The sequence below is a fragment of the Pogoniulus pusillus genome, chromosome 6, assembly GCF_015220805.1.
Source record: "Pogoniulus pusillus isolate bPogPus1 chromosome 6, bPogPus1.pri, whole genome shotgun sequence".
Taxonomy (NCBI): domain Eukaryota; kingdom Metazoa; phylum Chordata; class Aves; order Piciformes; family Lybiidae; genus Pogoniulus; species Pogoniulus pusillus.
Window position 1 is genome coordinate 33,572,610 of NC_087269.1, and position 19,677 is coordinate 33,592,286.

The window sequence follows — 19,677 nt, forward strand, 5'->3', positions numbered from 1 at the left end:
TTCCTTTTGCTACCCATTCCAAGAGGCAAACTCCAAGAGGCTCCAGAAAGCACCACTTAATTCAGTATAGATACAGGATAGCCTTCAAATAGTCTTTAATGGTACTAGAATACAATTCCCTCTATGAATGAGTGAGGTCCCTATTAGGGAAGGATGTTTGCTTTCTGTTTGCATTGTGTATTAGACTCAAAGCTCTATGCCAGCTCTCATCCTTCAAGTACTCCCATCAAAGCTGAGATAAAATGGTGCCTTACACATACCAACTTTTCCAGTATCTCAGAAGTGGGAGCAATGAGTAGTGGGGGGGCTCAGAACTGCTTTTGTCCTTCCTAATTCAAGTCCTTGAGTCATGAGAAAATGATCTACATGACACCCTTTTTCCTTCCAGAGGTCACATATGTAAGTTGCATTGGTATTTTACATCAGTCTAATTATACACTTGAAAAATTTCCAATGAAAGAACATCAATATTTCCAGCTACCACTTCAGGCCACATAAAATACCATAGGGCAGCAACATAGAGCTATGCTAGTTCCCCCTAGGTGAGAGATACACACATGACATACACAAGGAGCAGGCATACAGGAGACAGGAAAGCAACTGAAAAAGCAACAAATGATCTATGAGCTAGATCTTGCCCTATTTATGACTTCTTCACGAGTTCTCTTCTGGATACTCTTCCACTTGCTCTTCGCAGGGACAATTTTCCTATCATTTTTCTTATCTGAAGATAAAGATGCATACCTCATCTCCCTACAGCCTACAAATAGTGTTTCCTAATAACACAACACGGATGAGAAAAAAATCAGTAGTAGTTATTTCATTTGAGGAGTGAAATCCACACAAACATGCATGAAGATTAGGACAAGAGTTGATGCTGATATTCCGAAAGAGGCTGCGACAACACCATCGGGATGTAACATGCTTTTACTTTTTCTTACAGGATTCAAAAGGATATTCCTCACTTAGAAGGTAAGACTTGCCATCCAAAATGATGGATTTCCATTGTAAATTTGAAAAAAAATGGAACAAAATAATTCCTGTTTATGATGGGTTCAGAGCACTTTAGAAAGTGCTCTGCAAATTTCTGTCCACAAAGAAGTGAGACAGAAAATAGCCAAATGCATTATACATCAGAGATGTAAATTCAGTCATCTGTATTTACAGAGGACAGGCCTTGTGCCTACTGCAGGCTGACAATCTACCAACGTTAACATCAGATGTCTTGGTTAAGAGAATATTTCTAGCTGAGAGGTTAAACTTGGATTAGAGTACATGAGACATGACTTGGGAAGCACAGAGGACAGGTGCTTCCAGCAGCTGCTGGGACATGGTAACTCTAGAGTCTCTGTATCAAGGTCCTTTCACACACAGCAAAAGAAGCTTCTCCATTTCTAGTCTAAGGATCACCCAATCATAGAATCATTAAGGTTGGAAAAGAATTTTCAGATCATCGAGTCTGATGGTAATCCAACTACCACAACCACTAAAGTGTATCCTGTGGCACTGCATCTACAGCTTCTTGAACACCTCCAGGGATGGCAACTCCACCGTTCCCCTAGGCAGCCTGTTCCAAAGCCTCACCACTCTCTCAGTAAAGAATTTTTCCCTAACATCCAATCTAAACCTCCCTGCAGCAATTTAAACCCATTTCCTCTTGTCCTATTGCTAGTTACTTGGGAGAAGAGACCAACACCAGCCTCACTACAACCTTCTTTCAGGTAGCTGTAGTTGCCATGCCCTCCAAAGCCCTCAGCAGCCTCATTGTTCTTTTCTGGACATGCTCCAGGACTTCAATGTCATTCCTATACTATGGTCTTCTTTTACAGCCTTTAGGAAAGTTACAGTTCTGCTTCTTCAGCTTAACCTGGGAAGCCTGTTGGCAAATGCAATGGTACTAAAATAGGTTTATTATTTAAAGAGGAGGGAAAAAACCAGAAAGTAAGGTAAAGTATGAAACCTCTCCACTGGCAGCCAAAATGCCAGCACAAATGATACTTGGTCAAATGAACAAAAAGTCTAATCAAGTGATACAACTACCAAAATTTGTGACAAGAAGCCACTGGAAATTTAAATTTGAGAGATCTTCACATATCTTCAGCTATGTTCTCCAATCACTTCTGACAGCAGTTGCAACATATCCCTCTCTGCAATTTCCTGGCTGAAAGAAATTGTCTGTTACCACAGGAAGGTTCCAGAACTCCAGGTCTCTGAACATCAGGGTAGTTTGTTGTGGGGTGTTAGTTACACCGTGGACGACTAGGAGCCCCACTTTGCATTTCAAAAGGTATTCTTACTCAGACACTGTGAAGTAAACCCATCCTTGGTAAGTTCAGTTCTTTACCTGGCCTTCCTCGTGGCTTTTTCCATTTTCTAGCTTTGCAATGGGCTTAGGTTTTCTCAGCTTTAAGTTGCCCATTTCAGGCTTTAGAGCGTAGTCAATTACAGTCTGCTGCTTGTTCTGCTGAGTATCTTGCCAAGGCCTTTCCTCTAAGACAGCAGTGTTGTCTGAATAATTTTCTTTGTTTTCATAGTCTCTGTAAGAAAATAAAATTGAAATTCATCAGGCAGGACTTCAGAGATATGTCAGAACATTCTGAAGGAATAAGAGCAACAAGGTCTTAGCTGTTCACAAAACCTTAATTTTACCAAGTTAAGTAGTCTATGAATCAAACTGCCTATGTTATGTTGGCAGCATTAGTTCATTGTGTCAAATCACAAGCTGAACTACTGTTAGTATTATTACTAATTCAACTGTGGTGTCATTAAATAAGACTAATTTAGAGGCATTTTTAGCTTCAGCTTGTTAGTTCATACTCCCCAAATAAAATCTGAAATTGTCTTAATCTGAAACTGTATTTTTCATGCAGAAGACCTTTCCCCATTCAATGATTCACACTAGGTTATAGTCTCACAAAAAATGCCATCACATTCAACAATGACTCTCTATAGTCACAATTCCCTCCTGACAGTGCCTGCTTTGGGGGGTTTTACACAGAATCACAGAACATCTTAGGTTGGCAGGGATCTCAGAGATCATCTACTCCAACCACCTCGCCATGGGCAGGAACACCTCTCAATTAGACTCAGCTGCTGAAGTCCTCATACAATTTTGCTTTAAATACCCTCAGGGAAGAGGCATTCACAACCTCTCTGGGCAACCTGTTCCAGACTCTCACCATCCTCATTCTGAAAAACTTCCTCCTAAGATCCAATCTAAACCTACTTTCCCTCAGCTTCAAACCACTCCCCCTTGTCCTGTAAGTGGACACCCTCTTGCAAAGTCCCTCTCCAGCTTTCCTGTAGGATCCCTTCAGGTATTGCAAGGCAGCTCTAAGATTCTCTCAGCATTTTCTCTTCTCTAGGCTGGACAACCCCAGCTCCCTCAGCCTATCCTCATAGCACAGGTATTCCAGCTCTTGGATCATCTCTGTGGCCCTCCTTTGGACTTGCTCCAACAGCTCTGTGTCCTTCTTCTGATGGGGACACCAGAACTGGACACAGAAATCAAGGTGAGGTCTCACAAGAGCAGAGTAAAGGGGTAGAACTACCTCTCTTGCCCTGCTGGCCAAGCTCCTCTTGATGAAGCCTAGGACACAATTTGCCTTCTGGGCTGCATGATTGCACTGACAGCTCATGTTGAGCTTCTCATCAGTCAGTACACTCAGGTCTGTTTCTTCAGAGCTTCTCTCAACCCACCCTTCATCGACCCTGGACTTGGAATGCAGGATCTTATACTTTTGGACAAAGCATAGGGGGTAAACTCCCAGTTTAGAGAAAAGGTCCTCCTGTAGAACAGCACACCTGGTGGTTTAAAAGAACACTACTGTTAATGGATACAATCAATCTCTGCCTAGCCTACGGAGTGCAACCTGTCCTAAGAAGACTTTGCTAGTCTTACTTAGTCTGGTCTAATGCCTTCCACTGGCATCTCACTGCCACCATTAAGAAAACTATTGTAATGTGAAACTGCTTGCTTAGTTGGCAGGATGAGCACACTGGCATAACTGCTCCAAAATCCCTGGCTTTTGCTTAGATTGCAGGTGGAATATCAGATGTTAGCTTCAGACAGTAAAATCCTAATGGTTTGTTGAGAGATGACCTGTCTCCTAGTATGAGACTTCCACAACTGAGGGGATGAGGGACTACTGAATTAAGCCCCACTGTGATTTTTTTTTTTTTTTTTTAGAAAGTATAATTTGCTAATCCAACATTTTCTCCTAAGGGTTATGGACTGCCAAACTCACTTTCCATCTGTGGCCCATAAGCATCCAGATGGATGCTCCCAGGGTGCCTAAGGAATTAAACACTATGGCTGCCCGTGCCTTCTGCAATTGTGCTCCAAGTCAGTTGTTATAGTTACGGGGCAGGGTGCTTCATAGCCCACAAGCATTTCAACAAAACACAGAAGTGCTGCTAATTTTATGCTACCACCTGATTTAAAAACCTTTCTGAAATGGTAAGTAGCATCCTCTAGCAATCGACAAGCTCTAACACAGCCATGAAAGACAAATGCCTCAAGAGTACTTCAGTTGAATCACATTTTGAAGGATTTTTTCACAGAGACACTCATCAAAGAGCATATCCTTGCACAGTTGCACAACCCTGCTTACTACTACTTTGTACTAGCTGACATACAGTAAAACTGAATGCATTGGCAGCAGAATGATAATATAATATAAAGTTAAGAACACAGATCCCAATATATTTACTCATATAATAATAGTAATCAATATTGTTTAAGCAAAAGAATGCAAGAGAAACAAGCAATTCGCAAAATACTAATAGCCTTACAGCAGGTAATACCCCAAAAATTCTACATTCCCTTGAGAATAAATATTTCTTTCTAAAGGTTTAACAGAAGCACTTTGACAGCTTTATTTGCTGGCAATATATTTCAGACAAAATATGCAGTAGAATACCTGGAGCTGGAGTTGCCTGCTCGATCTTCGTATACAGAATCTGAATCCCTGTCACACCTTGAAAATGGATACAAAATAATTGCTCGTTTTCTGCCAGTTGGAGAAATTTAGCTTTTAACAACATGACAATGTAGTTCAGAGTATAAACACCTTTCTCCTTCTCACACCTTAGTTGGGGGTCATTTAATGCCATAGCTGCTCCATGATAGTCTAAATCTCAGAGAAAGAAAAAGATTTGAGTTGTTAAGTGTGCCTAAGTTGTTATATAATTTTCAGGCCAATTGAAATAATGATTGCAAATATTTCATATGTTACCACAAACATTACAGGAAAATTACAAAAGATTAAATATTTTATTTGCTTATAGGATACTTGACATTAAATACAGATATATACAAAAAATGAGCTGAGGGTGGTTTTCTCCCTCACAAAAATATTATCTATAATAGAGCAGTATTCTATGTGCAGCAGTAAAAGCATCCCCAAATAACTTCAAAAGTGATTGTTAGTCTTAAAAAGTGAACTCTGTGGAATTCTTTTAACATGCCTGAATAATCTTAATCAATTACATCCCATTTAATCATAGACACCATAACTGCCATAAGGCTGCCTAAGTAAAGAGAAATCTAGATAAATTTGCTAACCCTTCAGTGTGAAGACAATACTGAACACAGTATCATGCAGCACAGTTGAACTTTGTGGAATGATATAACTGCAAAGCCTGTGGAGCAGTCCCACTTCAAACAAACACACACATACAGTCCTAATGAATACACATATAGCCTTTTAGATCCCTCTCCTCACCCTTTGTTCATACTCACAGGGCACAGGTGCTAAGCAGGCCTGGGTAGACTGAAGTTTGTTGGCAGAAGAATCTCTTCATTATGGGGGAAGCAGCCTGTACTTCCAGTGACTTGTTAAATTTTCAGAGGAGCTGCCCCACTTAGGACAGAGCACATTAAGTGATAAATTCATAGCTCTGCATTGCATTTTGATGGCAAGGTTTCCCCACCAGTCTTCTGCTGGTATCTTTATCAAAAGAGAGACTGCAGCAGAAAATATTTAAAGGGACACTCAAGTGTTTACACTTCCTGCCTACATCAGCATATGGATGAAAGCGTTTGCTGCTCACAGCTGGAACATGGAACTACAGTTGCAGATCCCCCTAATCACTGTCCCTGCAATGGGACAAGGCAAAGTGGGATGACAGATGAAAGATGGGGCTGTAGCATAAAAATGACAAATTCAGCATAGGCATCTTATCACACCCTCCCTCTGGTCTGCCACTAATTACCTTCTAAGTATCTGACACTGGCAAGGTGTGAGGATAGGGCATACTGGGGGTATGAAGAAGGAACGCTAGTACTGAAAGGAACCAGGAATCTGGAAAGCATAATGGAAAAATTTTGAGGGAGAAAAACATAGCAAGACAGTGCCATGGTCAGCTCTGGATAGCCAGACCTCCCAGAACACACACAAGAATAGGGTAATATGCTACCAGGTGTACTGTGTACCAGAGTCAAGCCACAGTCAGCAGGCGCCAGAGACCTCCTAACCAGACAAACTCTTCCACCTGCTACAGGAATGGAGAGTAGGAGAAAGCAGCTCTACTACTAGCTTCACTCACCCCCTCCTCTCATCAGTGACCAAGCTTGGCAGTCCTTAGTCCTGAGAGACCCAAACGACTGGGAACACTCTCTGGAAGGAGTATGAATGACTGAGCACAGGTCCATCAGCCTAGTTTATGTATGTGTAGTCCTCAGCTTCAGGAGGTGCCCTGGGGGGTGCTTTCCCTGATCTGGCTATAATAAGGTGATATTGAGAAGTAAAGATCCTAACTTGGCATCCATCGATTGATAGAAGTCATAAACCAAGACTGAACTTACCAACAACACAAGTGAGCATGACAAAAGGTATTTGAAAAACCAGACAGCAATAGATAGGAAAGATAAGTAATAATGAATCAGATATATGATAGAATCATAGAATGGTAGGGGTCAGAAGGGACCACTGGAGATCACTGCAGGTTCTCCTAGGTCAAGCCATGCAGAAATGTGTGGGTATTGAAAGCTCACAGAGAAGTTGACTCCACAAGCCTGCTTCAGGTCTCCAGCACCCTCATAGTAAAGAAGTTGTTCCCTCATACTGAGGCCAGAACTTCCTGGGTTCCAGTTTATGCTTGTTGTCCCTTATCCCGTCACAGGACACCACTGACAAGAGACGAGCCCCTTGATCTTGACACCTACCCTTCAGTTACTTGTAAATGCTAGTACCATCTCCAGATGTGGAGCAATGCATTCTGAAATAACAATTTCATTTTTCTCTTTGCAATAACAAATACTAACCAAGAAAGCTCACTCACATAAGACAGAGCTTAAGGCTAAGACCACAGCAGGACCTTTAAGAAGGTGAATTAATAATATAATGCAACTATCTATCATTAAAACAGAGTGTGCTTTTACCTTGGCTTCTTTAAGAAATGCAGCTCATGTGTTCATGTTACCTGTCTGCACATATGAACACAGACATGCACATACACCTCTCCTCTCACCAGTAGCTTCTAATTCTTCTTGTCCAACTTCAGCTGTATTTGACAGATAGAGGGATATTCAAGAGTTTGATGCATTTTGTGACAGCTCGTGGCCACGTAGTAGAAAAGAGCTCCCACCAGCCCAAAAGCTGCAGTAGTATCTTGTTCATATCTAAAACATCAGAAAAACTGACACAGCCTCAAGTTCCACCAGGGGAAATTTAGGCTCAAGGTGAGAGGAAAGTTCTTCACTGAGAGAGTCATTGGACACTGGAATGGGCTGCCTGGGGAGGTGGTGGAGTCGCCGTCCCTGGAGCTGTTCAAGGCAGGATTGGACGTGGCACTTGGTGCCATGGTCTAGCCTTGAGCTCTGTGGTAAAGGGTTGGACTTGATGATCTGTGAGGTCTCTTCCAACCCTGATAATACTGTGATACTGTGATATAGGTTGAAACATACACTGGGCAGGAAGCAGGTCTACTGACAAAATAAAGTGATGTGAACTCTTCCTTCAGCGTCAAATATAACTACTGTCTCTTAAAAATAAGTATATACACTAGTCCTGGGCCAGAGTCAGGTCAGAAATGGGATCCCAGTGTAGACAGACCACTCCTCTGACTCTGTAGTCCTGCCTCTTTAAGCTCCTTTGAAGGGTCTCTGGTTTAATAGGATTGTTGTCTTTTTTTTTTTTTCTTTCTTCCATTTTTACCATTCCATAGGAATCATTTTAATATCATTTCAAAACTCTCTCCTTTTGCTAATTTGACCTTAAAGATCTTCATGTGAACAACACAAATACATGGCTTGCTGGAAGTTCAGCAGCCCCAGGAACTTGCTTTGTCTGGATAAATGTTCCTGAAAGATTGAATCACTGATTTTCCCTCACTCAGGAAGCTCTGGTTTTGTCTCTGCCCCAAATAATGGCAGGACCTGTCAAATGATGGTGTCTGAAGCTGCATGGGAAGCTCTGTATTCTGCTAAAAACCAGAAGTAACCCATTTTCAGATGTGGCCAGCACAAACAACTAGTGCTGATGAGAGCAAGAATTGCGTGCCCTCAGCAGTTCACAAAAACAGGCTTATGGGGAAGGTTCTAAACAGGATTTAGGGAAATCAGCTCCGGAGCCCAAGTTTGTTCAGTTAGACAATGCTTTTCAGATGTCATTGTTTGCTTGCTTTGTTTTCTAAAAGCATGTCCTCTACTGCTGTGCCTGGAAAGATAAGATTAAAAATTAACCCCCCTGAAACAGAGCCAACAGCAGCTTAAATGAAGGAGATTCACCCTTCGTGTAATGTCTTGCCCCAGCTTCAGCTCTGCACTACTGCTGCCTCTCAGCTCCGCACAGCACTGGCTGCATCCCTCTCCCTTTCCTCGGGGGCTGTGGTGGCACTGCGCAGTCAGCTTTTATTCCATCCTAGCCCTTGTCTTCATAGTCACATGAAGTACCACAGACAAAGGCCATCACCTTCAGGTCCCAGAAACCCTAAGGCTGAGGCAGATGCAGGGACAGATTCCAAAGGAATATTTGTAGAAAACAATAGATGCACTTAGGGGCAGAGAAAGGGAAGGGAGAAGAACACAAAGAAATGTACTATCTGAAACTGGTTATCATTCTGTAAAAGGGGAGCATCCCAGAATTTTACAGGCTACAACTCATCACTTAACCAATAAGGACAGAGAAAAATCATTTAAAAAAACACTTAATGATTTGTTAGCTTCTGTTAAATCTTTCCATATCTGCCACAATCACACAAAAACCCGTGACTTAGTTAAACTAGAAATAAAGCAAGGCAATGTAAGAGATGGAAATTATTTGGATCTCCAGGAAACATTACTTTTCCTGTAGTGATTTTAACAAGTTTGGGATGTCTCAGATGATTACTGGTTGGCCTGCTTTCCAAATATATCCTGTCCCCACAACACTTAGGCAAACGGCTCACTGTCCAGCTAGGGTTTACTTTAATTATGGGCATTTTGGTAATGTAAGACTCCTCTAATGGACCAAAATAAAAAGCAGATCTATAAATTGTTCCCTTCCTGAGAAACTGCTACGAATCTTCTCTAAAAGCTTTTGAAACAAGCAAAGCAAGCAAAATAACAATGTAAGGAACACCAAAACTGAAGTGTTTCAGACTTAAATAAAACAAAGAGCATTTATTTGGTAATAGCTCCTAAATCCTTTGTCTTTTAAACTTTCTAATGTCCTCCCTTGCCCTGTTCTATTATCTCTCTGAAACAACAACAAAAGTCAACATATTTATCATGATGTGGATGAAAGTTTATGGAAATGATTACAAAGAAATTATGTATTTGGTACTTGGACTGTCTAAACAATGTAGTGGTGTTTTTCCCAGAACATTTGCAAATCAGTTTTGGTTTGGTTTGGGTTTGTTTGTTTGTTTGTTTTGGTTTTGTTTTGTCTAATAAAGCTTTCATAAAGTACAGAGCATGTGGTTTTAGAAAACTGACAGACTGGTGTCAGAAATGAGCAATATTTTCACAGAGCATTCATACTACACTGTAAAATCATGCATTGAAACACATGTGATGTGCATCAAGCATTAGCCCACAAAGGTACTGCACTGCTAAACGGTTACAAAGCATGTAAAGGCAGCTGTTTCATGCAATCCTTCTCATACAGTCAGGAATATATTTAGATTACAGGAAAAAAAAAGGAATCAAAATATATGGGACTTCTCACATGCTACTTACAATTATTCTCTACAGTAACTCAACTCATCATTCTTATTTAAATATAAGGACATCTTTAAAGTGTTCACTTACTCTGCTAGAGCTGTCGTGCTGAAGGAATTATCCTGAATGCTGAAACAGAAACATGAAAACATCAGATAAATCAGCAAGGCAGGCAGGCTCCCTGTATCCTTCTCAGTGGTAGGAATACATGCACAAACATGGCATTGCAAGGCAAGTCTCTGTGTGTCAGCTCTACATGCACGACTGTACCTTCGGCTGCTCTGCACATGCTCATAATCGAGGAAGCATAGGGATTAGTGCTAAAACACTCACAAAGCCCATCCAGCAGCGCTCGGAATTAATACAGGGATGCAGGTAGTCAGTGAGGCTCAGAAAAGGTTTGCATTTTTTCTAACTGCAATAGTACTGCTAATGAAGGCTTTGTTTATAAACAGTATTTAGCATTCTATCCTTTTAGTGCTTGCTCTAAATAACTGCCTCATCGAACACTGTTGTTTTGATTACTTAAATAGGCTTGCTCAGCTAAGATCTCTAGAGGCTTTCCCTTCATGTTTAGTGGTCTCTCTCACACACTCAGCTTAGGGCCAAACCCCAGGGGAATCTCTGAAAAAAAATAATCTGGCAGAAAGGACAGTTCAAGTAGCAAAAGGTCATTAAGCTAGCAGCAAAAGATGAAATGATTCCTCCTGTTAAAGGAACGGGCTGCTGTTCTCTGGCAACAAAACGTTTCAGACCTGATGTAATACATTCAGTAGAGGTCAGTTCAGGATACCATAAAATGCTGGTTTTGAGGCAGCAGAGGAATTCCCCCTCAAACAATACCTCTCAAATCCAGTAAACATGCAGGATTTGGATCATCCTGAAACATTATAAAGGCGGGGGGGGGGGGGGGGGGGGGGGGCAGGGAGGAACTTCACTGCTACATACCATAGACAGGATTTGGTTTGGGGGTTTTCAGGTGGGGAAGAAGGCAAGGTAGACAACAGCATCTTATGAACACTCCTCTTTGTGACAACGGCACTTCACACACTACAGCACCGAGCAGAGCAGGGACACAGAGCAGTGTGGCATCCTTCTCCCTGCAGCAGCTTGTGCCGCTGCGTGGTGTTGACACACATTTCCCAGGCAGCAGCAGCCAGGAGCTGCAGCCCTAACAATTTCTCTTCTTTCACCAATAGCACTAAGAGCCCACCTTGTCTTCACCTCTTCTGTGATTCCGTGATTCTCAGCCTTCATACCTGGGCGCACACACTGTTTTGCTCTTTTCTTTCCTCTATTTGTATATAAATGTCAGTTTATACAATGGCACAAATCAGAACATCACAGCCAGTCTATAGGGAATTCTGACCTACAGAGCAGTAGCTTTTTGCAAAAGGAGGGTGAACAGAAGAGCTAAATGTTAATAGCTAGCACTTAAATCTTACCTTAGTCCTAAAATTCCTTTTTTGCTCCTCCTCCTGTTTACAGTTTCTTGGGTCTGTTCATAAAAATTCATATTTATTTATTGTTTTTCTATTTGCAGGAGAGCACCTGAACAAAGTCTATGTTTCTAGCTGTTGTGATAACCAAAAATGGAATTTACATGCTCAAAAAGTAGAGGACCATTAAAAAAACCTGACATTATTTTTAATAAATATATCTGAGAGTGCTTAAGCATTTGGCTCTTGATTTTTAATGGTTAGGGTAGGCTTACAGCTAGCATTCAAGTGTGCAATGGGGGAAATTACAAGTATTAATTATTTTATTCTTCCACAAAATCACATTGACAAGTCTCAGAGCTTAGTTAGAGCAGAGCTTAAAAAGGGACTAAGTACTTATCTCCACTCCCCTACATGCACCCACGCAGGATGGCAAGAGATCACATAATACTCTCAGAAATATGACTTCTCTCTTTCTAGGTGCAAAAGTTAAGGTCAAATTCTCTGCTAATTCCTGCCCTGTGCTAAGATATTGCAGGACTTTGTTGTTATAACTAGTAAAAAGAATATGACTGGAGATCATGTGTAAAACATGCATGCTTTGGACTGAGACCAAGTGCAAAATGTCATTGCTTTTCCATTGTGTGTCTGAAGCTTAGTGCTACACAGCTGTTGCTATATCTCTTCTAGGCAAGTACTTTACATTTATTTCAGGTCACCCACAAATTATCTTTTTTTTTTTTTTAAGATGGTGCTTGACCATTGTTATTGGATAGTCTCTTCTAGTAAGGTTGTGAAATCATTCAACAAGAAAATATTTTCATGGAAAACAGAATAGTATTAATAAATACATGAAATAAAGGCCAACTAAACACAAGATCCTGGTTCAGAGCTGATCTACCAATCAGATAGAGGAAGGCAACTCACTCCTGGGAGAATCTAAGAAAGGAACTACAGTAAATTCACAATAAATTTACTTCTTTTAATCCCAGAAGGAAGTAATTTCTCTTTAGACACAAAGGGGTATTCCATTACCTGTGCTAGCTTGGCCTCAGTTCCTTTCCCCTGCTCCCTATACATCTGCTCTGGGTGAGTCTGGAGCAGACAAAGATCCCCTGGCCTTATCCTGCCTCTTTCAAGGGAGAGCCAAAGATCATAGAATCATAGAACTGACCAGGTTGGAAGAGACCTCCAAGATCATCCAGTCCAACCTAGCACCCAGCCCTGTCCAGTCAACTAGACCATGGCACTAAGTGCCTCATCCAGTCTTTTCTTGAACACCTCCAGGGACTGCAACTCCTCTACCTCCCTGGGCAGCCCATTCCAATGGCAAATAACTCTCTTTGAAGGACTTCCTCCTAACATCCAGCCTAGACCTCCCCCAGCGTAACAAATGCAGGTTCAGATGCCTGAACCTGCATTTCTATCTCTCTCTAAGTCCCAGGCACAGGAAAAACATAACACTGCTGTTACTTCCTTATTTCCTATAATGACATTAGAGTCAGCTAGGTTTGTAATGCTACAAAACACCACTCTTTGACACACTGACATTCTCAGTGCTAGATGTATTTCATCACCACGTTCAGCTATCTGCCAGGTCTCTCACTCTGCTGAAGTCCTGATGAAAATAATGCTACGCTCATGTGTATCATCTTTGACTTTAACACTGGGTAGCAGATACTCCCTTGAGGACTTGATATTCCAAAATCACTGAAATACATATTTCTGAAATACTGAAAGAAAGGGCTTTTAAATAATTTTTTCCTTATTTATGCTGAACCATTTAATTCATATCTGTGTAATATCATACCAATGGAAAGACATTTCCTCTGTTAAAAAGTTTCTATATTATACTCAAGTTTTATTCGTAAGCTCTTTTTGCTAAATGTTGATCAAGTCAACATAAATATCATGCACTACATCTCAGCTGACAACAGAAATGTTTGAGAACTTCAATTAAAAATCTACATATATTTTAGAGAGACCAGGATTCTTCGATATATCATGGCTTGCTTCTGAAAACTTACTAGTATATTGCCTCTTTAGGGCTGGCAAATTGATTAGTACACAAATTCTGTTCTTTATTTTGTATCAAGAAAATGACTGCCAGATCAGCAGGAACACCGAAACAGGAACCATAGAATCATAGAATCAACCAGGTTGGAAGAGACCTCCAAGATCATCCAGTCCAACCTAGCACCCAGCCCTAACCAATCAACTAGACCATGGCACTAAGTGCCTCATCCAGGCTTTGCTTGAAGACCCCCAGGGACAGTGCCTCCACCACCTCCCTGGGCAGCCCATTCCAATGGCAAATCACTCTCTCTGTGAAGAACTTCTTCCTAACATCCAGCCTAGACCTACCCTGGCACAACTTGAGACTGTGTCCCCTTGTTCTATTGCTGGTTGCCTGGGAGAAGAGGCCACCCCCCACCTGGCTACAATGCCCCTTCAGGTAGTTGTAGATAGTAATAAGATCACCCCTGAGCCTCCTCTTCTCCAGGCTAAACAGGCCCATTTTGCCTTCCGCTCGGTTTTGCACGTACCAGAGACACGTGCTCAATATAAATGATACATTCATAAGCTCAGAACAGCATTAGTTGGCACTACGAACATGTATCAGGCAGTGAATGTTTTACAAAGAGAATATGATCTAGTCGTGGTAGACGGAGAGAAGTAGTGAGACAAAAGTGGGCAGAGTAGTTCCAGCATCAGAAGAACAGAAGACAATGAATCCCTCAAGATCAAAAGGCCAGAAACAAAGAGAGGAATAGTGAAGCTTGTCAAAGTGCAGCTGTCTGAACGGTCACAAATGCAGAGACACCCGCTTCTGCCGGATTTGTGGCAGCTCAGTTCCATCTGCAGAACAGAACCTTTGCCTCGATTTCCAGAATTGTCTCATCTCAATACATGGCTGCATTCTCTGAAGTTTATTTCTGACTCAAGTAAATGATGAGGTCTTTCAGCCCGAACTACAGAATAATGAAAGATTTATATTGGGAAATAAACTGTTCAGAGGGAGAAATAGGTATTTATAAAGAACTCAACTCTCTAAGGTTCTGGCTAAGCTAGTAGTTCTACATTTAATATCCACTAGCTAATGACAAATTCAGGACAATCCTATAGGGTGTGATTAGCACTTATTGCAAGACTTTTTACTTCATTATTTGAATCACAGAATGCTATGGATTGGACAGGATCTCAAGAGATTATCAAGTCCAACCCATTATTATTTGTTATTCCACAGAGTTCAAAGTGCTTGTACTGAAACAGCAGCATCAGAGGCAATTACGTTTTGTGCTACGGTCAGGCCATACAAGGCAGCTATACCAGACCCTGTGGCAGGACATGAGAGATGCAGTGCGACACTTTGTGCTTGATGAAGAGCCCAAAGCAACTCCCTCAGCTCTGGGAAGATGTTACTCATGTTCCACTACACAAATAAAGGAAAAGCCAGAATGATCTCCCCAGTACTGCCTCTCTAGATGAAGTCAGGTCATCCCTGCCAGAACCAGCTGAGCTCAGAGACTCATAAAAATATTGAGCAAATACATTTGCCTTGGAGTATGTGTGCTGCTGCCAAGCAGCAATACCCTGAAGTGTTCCAAGAGCCCTTCGTATCTCTCTCAACATGGAGTTGCACTCACTCCTGCTTGTATGCATACACAGCATACACTTTCATGGGAAACATACACTCAGCTCCACCACGGAGCAGATTAAATATGCTTGCTGATCAGGTCACACTGCTACTTCTGAAGTCACACTCATGACAAAATGCTTTTATTCAAGCAGAAAACAACCAGAGAGACTCTGCAGTAACTCATTTCTGCTCTTCCAACACACAGGGCTTTCTCGTGGAATAAAAGCAAGGATAATTCTGCATCAAAATATTAGCACTGTGGATTGTCCCACTGTCCTGCCCCTACTTCAAAAGCAATTCTGCACAATACATTTGCTATTTCCAATCAGTAAGGAGTAAACCAAGGAGCTGCCACGTGAGAGAGAAGCTACATGCCTCTTTCCTCTAGTAATAACTACTGAATGCTCTGCAGTTCTAAATATTCATGTATTCACTTGCTTGCTTCCTTGGGGTGCAGTCTGTCTTCTTCTGGGAGTAACGTTCTCAGAGACATCAGAAGACACCTTAAGACAAATTAAACTAAAATACAGCAATTACATATAGGAGCCAGCTGGTGAGCACTCAGTCCAGTTTCTATGCCCTTGATTTTCTCAGTGACCTGATTAAGTACATCCTCTGAGTTAACAGACCTCAGGGTAAAAAGCATTCAGCTGATCTTGCTGTATGCCTTAAAATGCACAGACAACCTCACGCAGGAAGAGACTCAAGCTGAGTCAGTCCTCATAATCCAATCCAGGGCAGTTCCATAGGGCATATATATGTTGGGTTAGAGAAAGCTTTGTGCAATTGCAGAGACTTTCAGGGTTATATTTCCTGAAAATATTTCAGTGAGCAAAGTGCACGTAGCTCCTTACTCAAGCAGGTGAACCATTAATCCCACATATGCTCCCATAGTACCTGGAAGTTTGCCCTGCAGGAGGTACACCTAGCCTGTGGCTCACAAGGCACAGCCACCTATCAGTCAGATCCCTGCTCTTTTAAAGGAAAAACTATCATGGAACTGCATAGTTTTGTGCAGATTGGAAACTACAATTTGTGAACCTCTTCAGTCCCATTAGCTGGGACTTGAGATACTTTTCTACAGCCTAGGTACACACTCCTGAGCACACTGACCATGTCAATGAAGGAAACTCCTAAGAGCAGGACCCCCATACTTAGATCCCTGCTGGAAGGTTACGCTGCTGTTAGTGGCCTTGTTAATCAGCAAAAGCCTACTTCACATAGACCTGCTGACCCGTGCTAAAATGGCAATACAGAATAACCATCCAGCATGTACTAGGCTGCACGATAAACCCAGCTGTACTAACAGAGTACTAACAGATAAACTACTCAGGAATATGAAATGTGAAAGTACACCATTACATTCTACTTAACTGCAACACAAACTACGTCCTGTTCATGAATTTAGATCATATTCAGAGATCTCTGAATAACCACTACTGTTGGCACAACACCAAGAATGATTGCTAAAATTCAGAGAGAGAAGAAGAATAAGTGCAGTTACAAAACTATAAACTGTAACTTAAGATGCTTGTAGCACAACAAATAACCAGAACTACTTATAGTTTGGAAACAAAGGAAAGTATGAGCAGTGACACATTGATTCTTAGGAGCAAATTTAGCTTCACACTGCATTGCTCTGAACATTTGAAAGCTCTGAAAAACTAAAGATAGCAATGTGCCTTAGAGCTGAAAAAAAACAAGGATTTGCCATTTGCACACACCAGATACAACTAAGACATGCAAGCCCACAGAGAGCTTTTTAACCCCATTCATTGCAAACAGTATCTTTATATATAAGAATCTTTTTTTTTACTTATTAATTTCAGAAGCTAATAGGGTCAGAGGAGAAGCTGGTGGCATTAAGTCAAAATTTATACAAATATTTTCTGATCTTGCTGCATGGATCACATAAATATGTAACCATAAATATAGAAACAGATTCAACTTCTTACAGGCCCTTCTGGTAAAAGACTACAAAGAACTACATTTAATTAACTTGTTTCTGGTTGTCAATTCAGCATATTTCATAGAATCATAGAATCAACCAGGTTGGAAGAGACCTCCAAGATCATCCAGTCCTAACCAATCAACTAGACCATAGCACTAAGTGCCTCATCCAATCTTTTCTTGAAGACCCCCAGGGACGATGCCTCCACCACCTCCCTGGGCAGCCCATTCCAATGGGAAATCACTCTCTCTGTGAAGAACTTCTTCCTAATATCCAGCCTATACCTACCCTGGCACAACTTGAGACTGTGTCCCCTTGTTCTATTGCTGGTTGCCTGGGAGAAGAGGCCACCCCCCCCCCCCCCCCCCCCCGGCTACAATGTCCCTTCAGGTAGTTGTAGACAGTAATAAGATCACCCCTGAGCCTCCTCTTCTCCAGACACCTCACCTCGAGCTGCTGTTCATAGGGCAAGCAAATTTGGACAGTGACTAAAACCAGAAAAAATATTCTGAGCAAAAAGAATACAACTGATATTGGAGAACTGGAAAGCATGAACTAGATCCTGAATATATGCAATAAACAACATAAGCAAACAACCACTATGTTAGACACAGTTGTAATGAGCATCTAGGGGAGGTCGCTTTATTCCTGGGCACTAGCTCATCTATTTTGGAGTGGGTGTTTGTGAAGTTACAGCTTCTCATTCTCATTTCCTCCATCAAAAAAAAAAAAAAAAGTGGTAATGAAGCCCACATTTTCTGTTTTTTTTTTCCTTTTTTTTTTCCTCAATGTATTTTTCTGAAGTTTTATTCACTACAACATATAGTCAATGACATTTGAAAAAACCCCAACAAACAATTCAGACCATTAACTTTTCCAATATCATGATACACTGACATCATCAATTATGACATACTCCTCTGCACTTGTATTTCACTGAAATGCCATGGATAAGCCACTGAATATTAGCAGTCACAGTCAGTGGTCAGCTTCTGCTCAGCTTCTACCTTGCTATTTTAATTTCTACTCATAGCATGTACGTCTCTATTTGGCTTCTGTTTCTTTCCAGGCTTGCAATCAGTGCCAGTGTCCTACCATCTACTACTGTAACTTCTCAGAAAGATGATGTTTGGAAAAATATTAACTCTCAATACATTTTGGTTTGGTTCTCCCTGTGAGCAAAATACTTTTCTTTTTTTCCTTTTAGATTGAGGACGAGAGAGAGGAAATTCTTTTTCACCCAAATGTACATTCTCAGCAAATTATGTCTATCAATACAGTAAAACAGCCAGGACAGGACACAGAACCCTACAGAAATCAAATAATATGATCCAATTACATAATACTCAGCTTTGTGGTATAAAACCAGAATCCTACATAAAACATAAGTAAATGGCACAGAGTTGTATTTGAATTTACTTTCTTGTTACTTAAAATAACTGTCTTTTGTATAATGCTTGCTTGGGGAAGAAATAAATCTGTGGCAGTCATTGAAACACAGGGAGTACAAGATCGAATTTCTTCACAACCTGAGGAAATATCCCCATAACCACACACCATCTGTAGTCTTGGCTTTTTATTCTCCTGCCATGCTGTGCACTGCTTAATGTATGTGTGTGCTTTTATCTTGTGAGCTGGTGTCGTTCCCTTGCCATGCAAGAAATATCCTGAGACAGTACTGAGCTCAAGCAAGTCCACAGACATGCCATGTAGCAGGGCTACTGGGACTCCCTAGTTCCTTAAGTAATGGAATTTTCTGCCCCAAATATCAAGGTTTGACTTCTGACATAGCCAGATCACAGGTGGTGTACTGCCTATGGCACCACAGAAAGGCATTTTCATGGGGTCAATCTTTGTAGCACTTTCTGACTCCTAAGGGGAGGTTAGCCTCTTCCAAGGACCTGAACAAATAATATGACTTTGCAAAAGAACTGTCATTTCATGCTTTCTCAGAGTGTCTCAAGAAATCTCCAGAATTAGCCCAGTAAACTGCTGTGGCACACAGAGGACAGCAACCAATCCTTTGGTTATAAAATGCATTCCATGTTCTCTTTTCCAGGTGGTTGATGTGTTCTTGTTCCAGGTTTGTGACAGCTTTTAAGGCTCAGAAAATTTTGAAAGCAATAATTTTCTCTGGGATTACCTTCTGCAGTTTTACAACAACTGATGACACTTTAAAAATGACTTCTTCTCACAAATTTGGTCCCAATGAAAACTGCTTATGACTCAAGTATTTCCAGTATGGATCTTGGTAAATAGAAGCATAGAATCATAGAACTAAGCAGGTTGGAAGAGACCTCCAAGATCATCCAGTCCAACCTAGCACCCAGCCCTATCCAGTCAACTAGACCATGGCACTGAGTGCCTCATCCGGTCTTGTGTCCAAAGGGCAATTAATCTCAGCCCACATTGATAAAAGGAGATAGGCAGGTGAACAATGCACTTTTGCTTTTAACACTTCCAGGGACAGTGACTCCACCACCTCCCTGGGCAGCCCACTCCA

The 19,677-nt window shown here is 41.3% G+C and overlaps 2 protein-coding genes across 5 annotated transcripts in view; both read right to left on the reverse strand.

The window, feature by feature from the left end:
• FAM13C (family with sequence similarity 13 member C) overlaps positions 1 to 10,521 on the reverse strand; it is a 64,829-nt gene extending 54,308 nt beyond the window's left edge. The window contains exons 1-3 of one of the 4 annotated variants that reach the window (XM_064145146.1): positions 10,235 to 10,521; positions 4,923 to 4,979; positions 2,345 to 2,537 (exon numbers count right to left, since the gene is read on the reverse strand). In XM_064145146.1, coding sequence (XP_064001216.1) covers positions 2,345 to 2,537; positions 4,923 to 4,979; positions 10,235 to 10,296 — 312 coding nt within the window. In that variant the 5' untranslated portion in view covers positions 10,297 to 10,521. Of the gene's footprint in view, positions 1 to 2,344; positions 2,538 to 4,922; positions 4,980 to 5,089; positions 5,131 to 5,743; positions 5,821 to 10,234 lie in introns of those variants that run through there. The other 3 variants (XM_064145143.1, XM_064145144.1, XM_064145145.1) reach the window with 3 other exon arrangements.
• Positions 10,522 to 11,589: 1,068 nt separating this feature from the next.
• Positions 11,590 to 19,677, reverse strand: part of LOC135176252 (protein FAM13A-like) — a 93,110-nt gene continuing 85,022 nt past the window's right edge. Inside the window, exon 8 of the mRNA XM_064145152.1 lies at positions 11,590 to 11,642. The gene's annotated coding sequence lies outside the window, so the exon portion shown is untranslated. The remainder of the gene's footprint in view (positions 11,643 to 19,677) is intronic.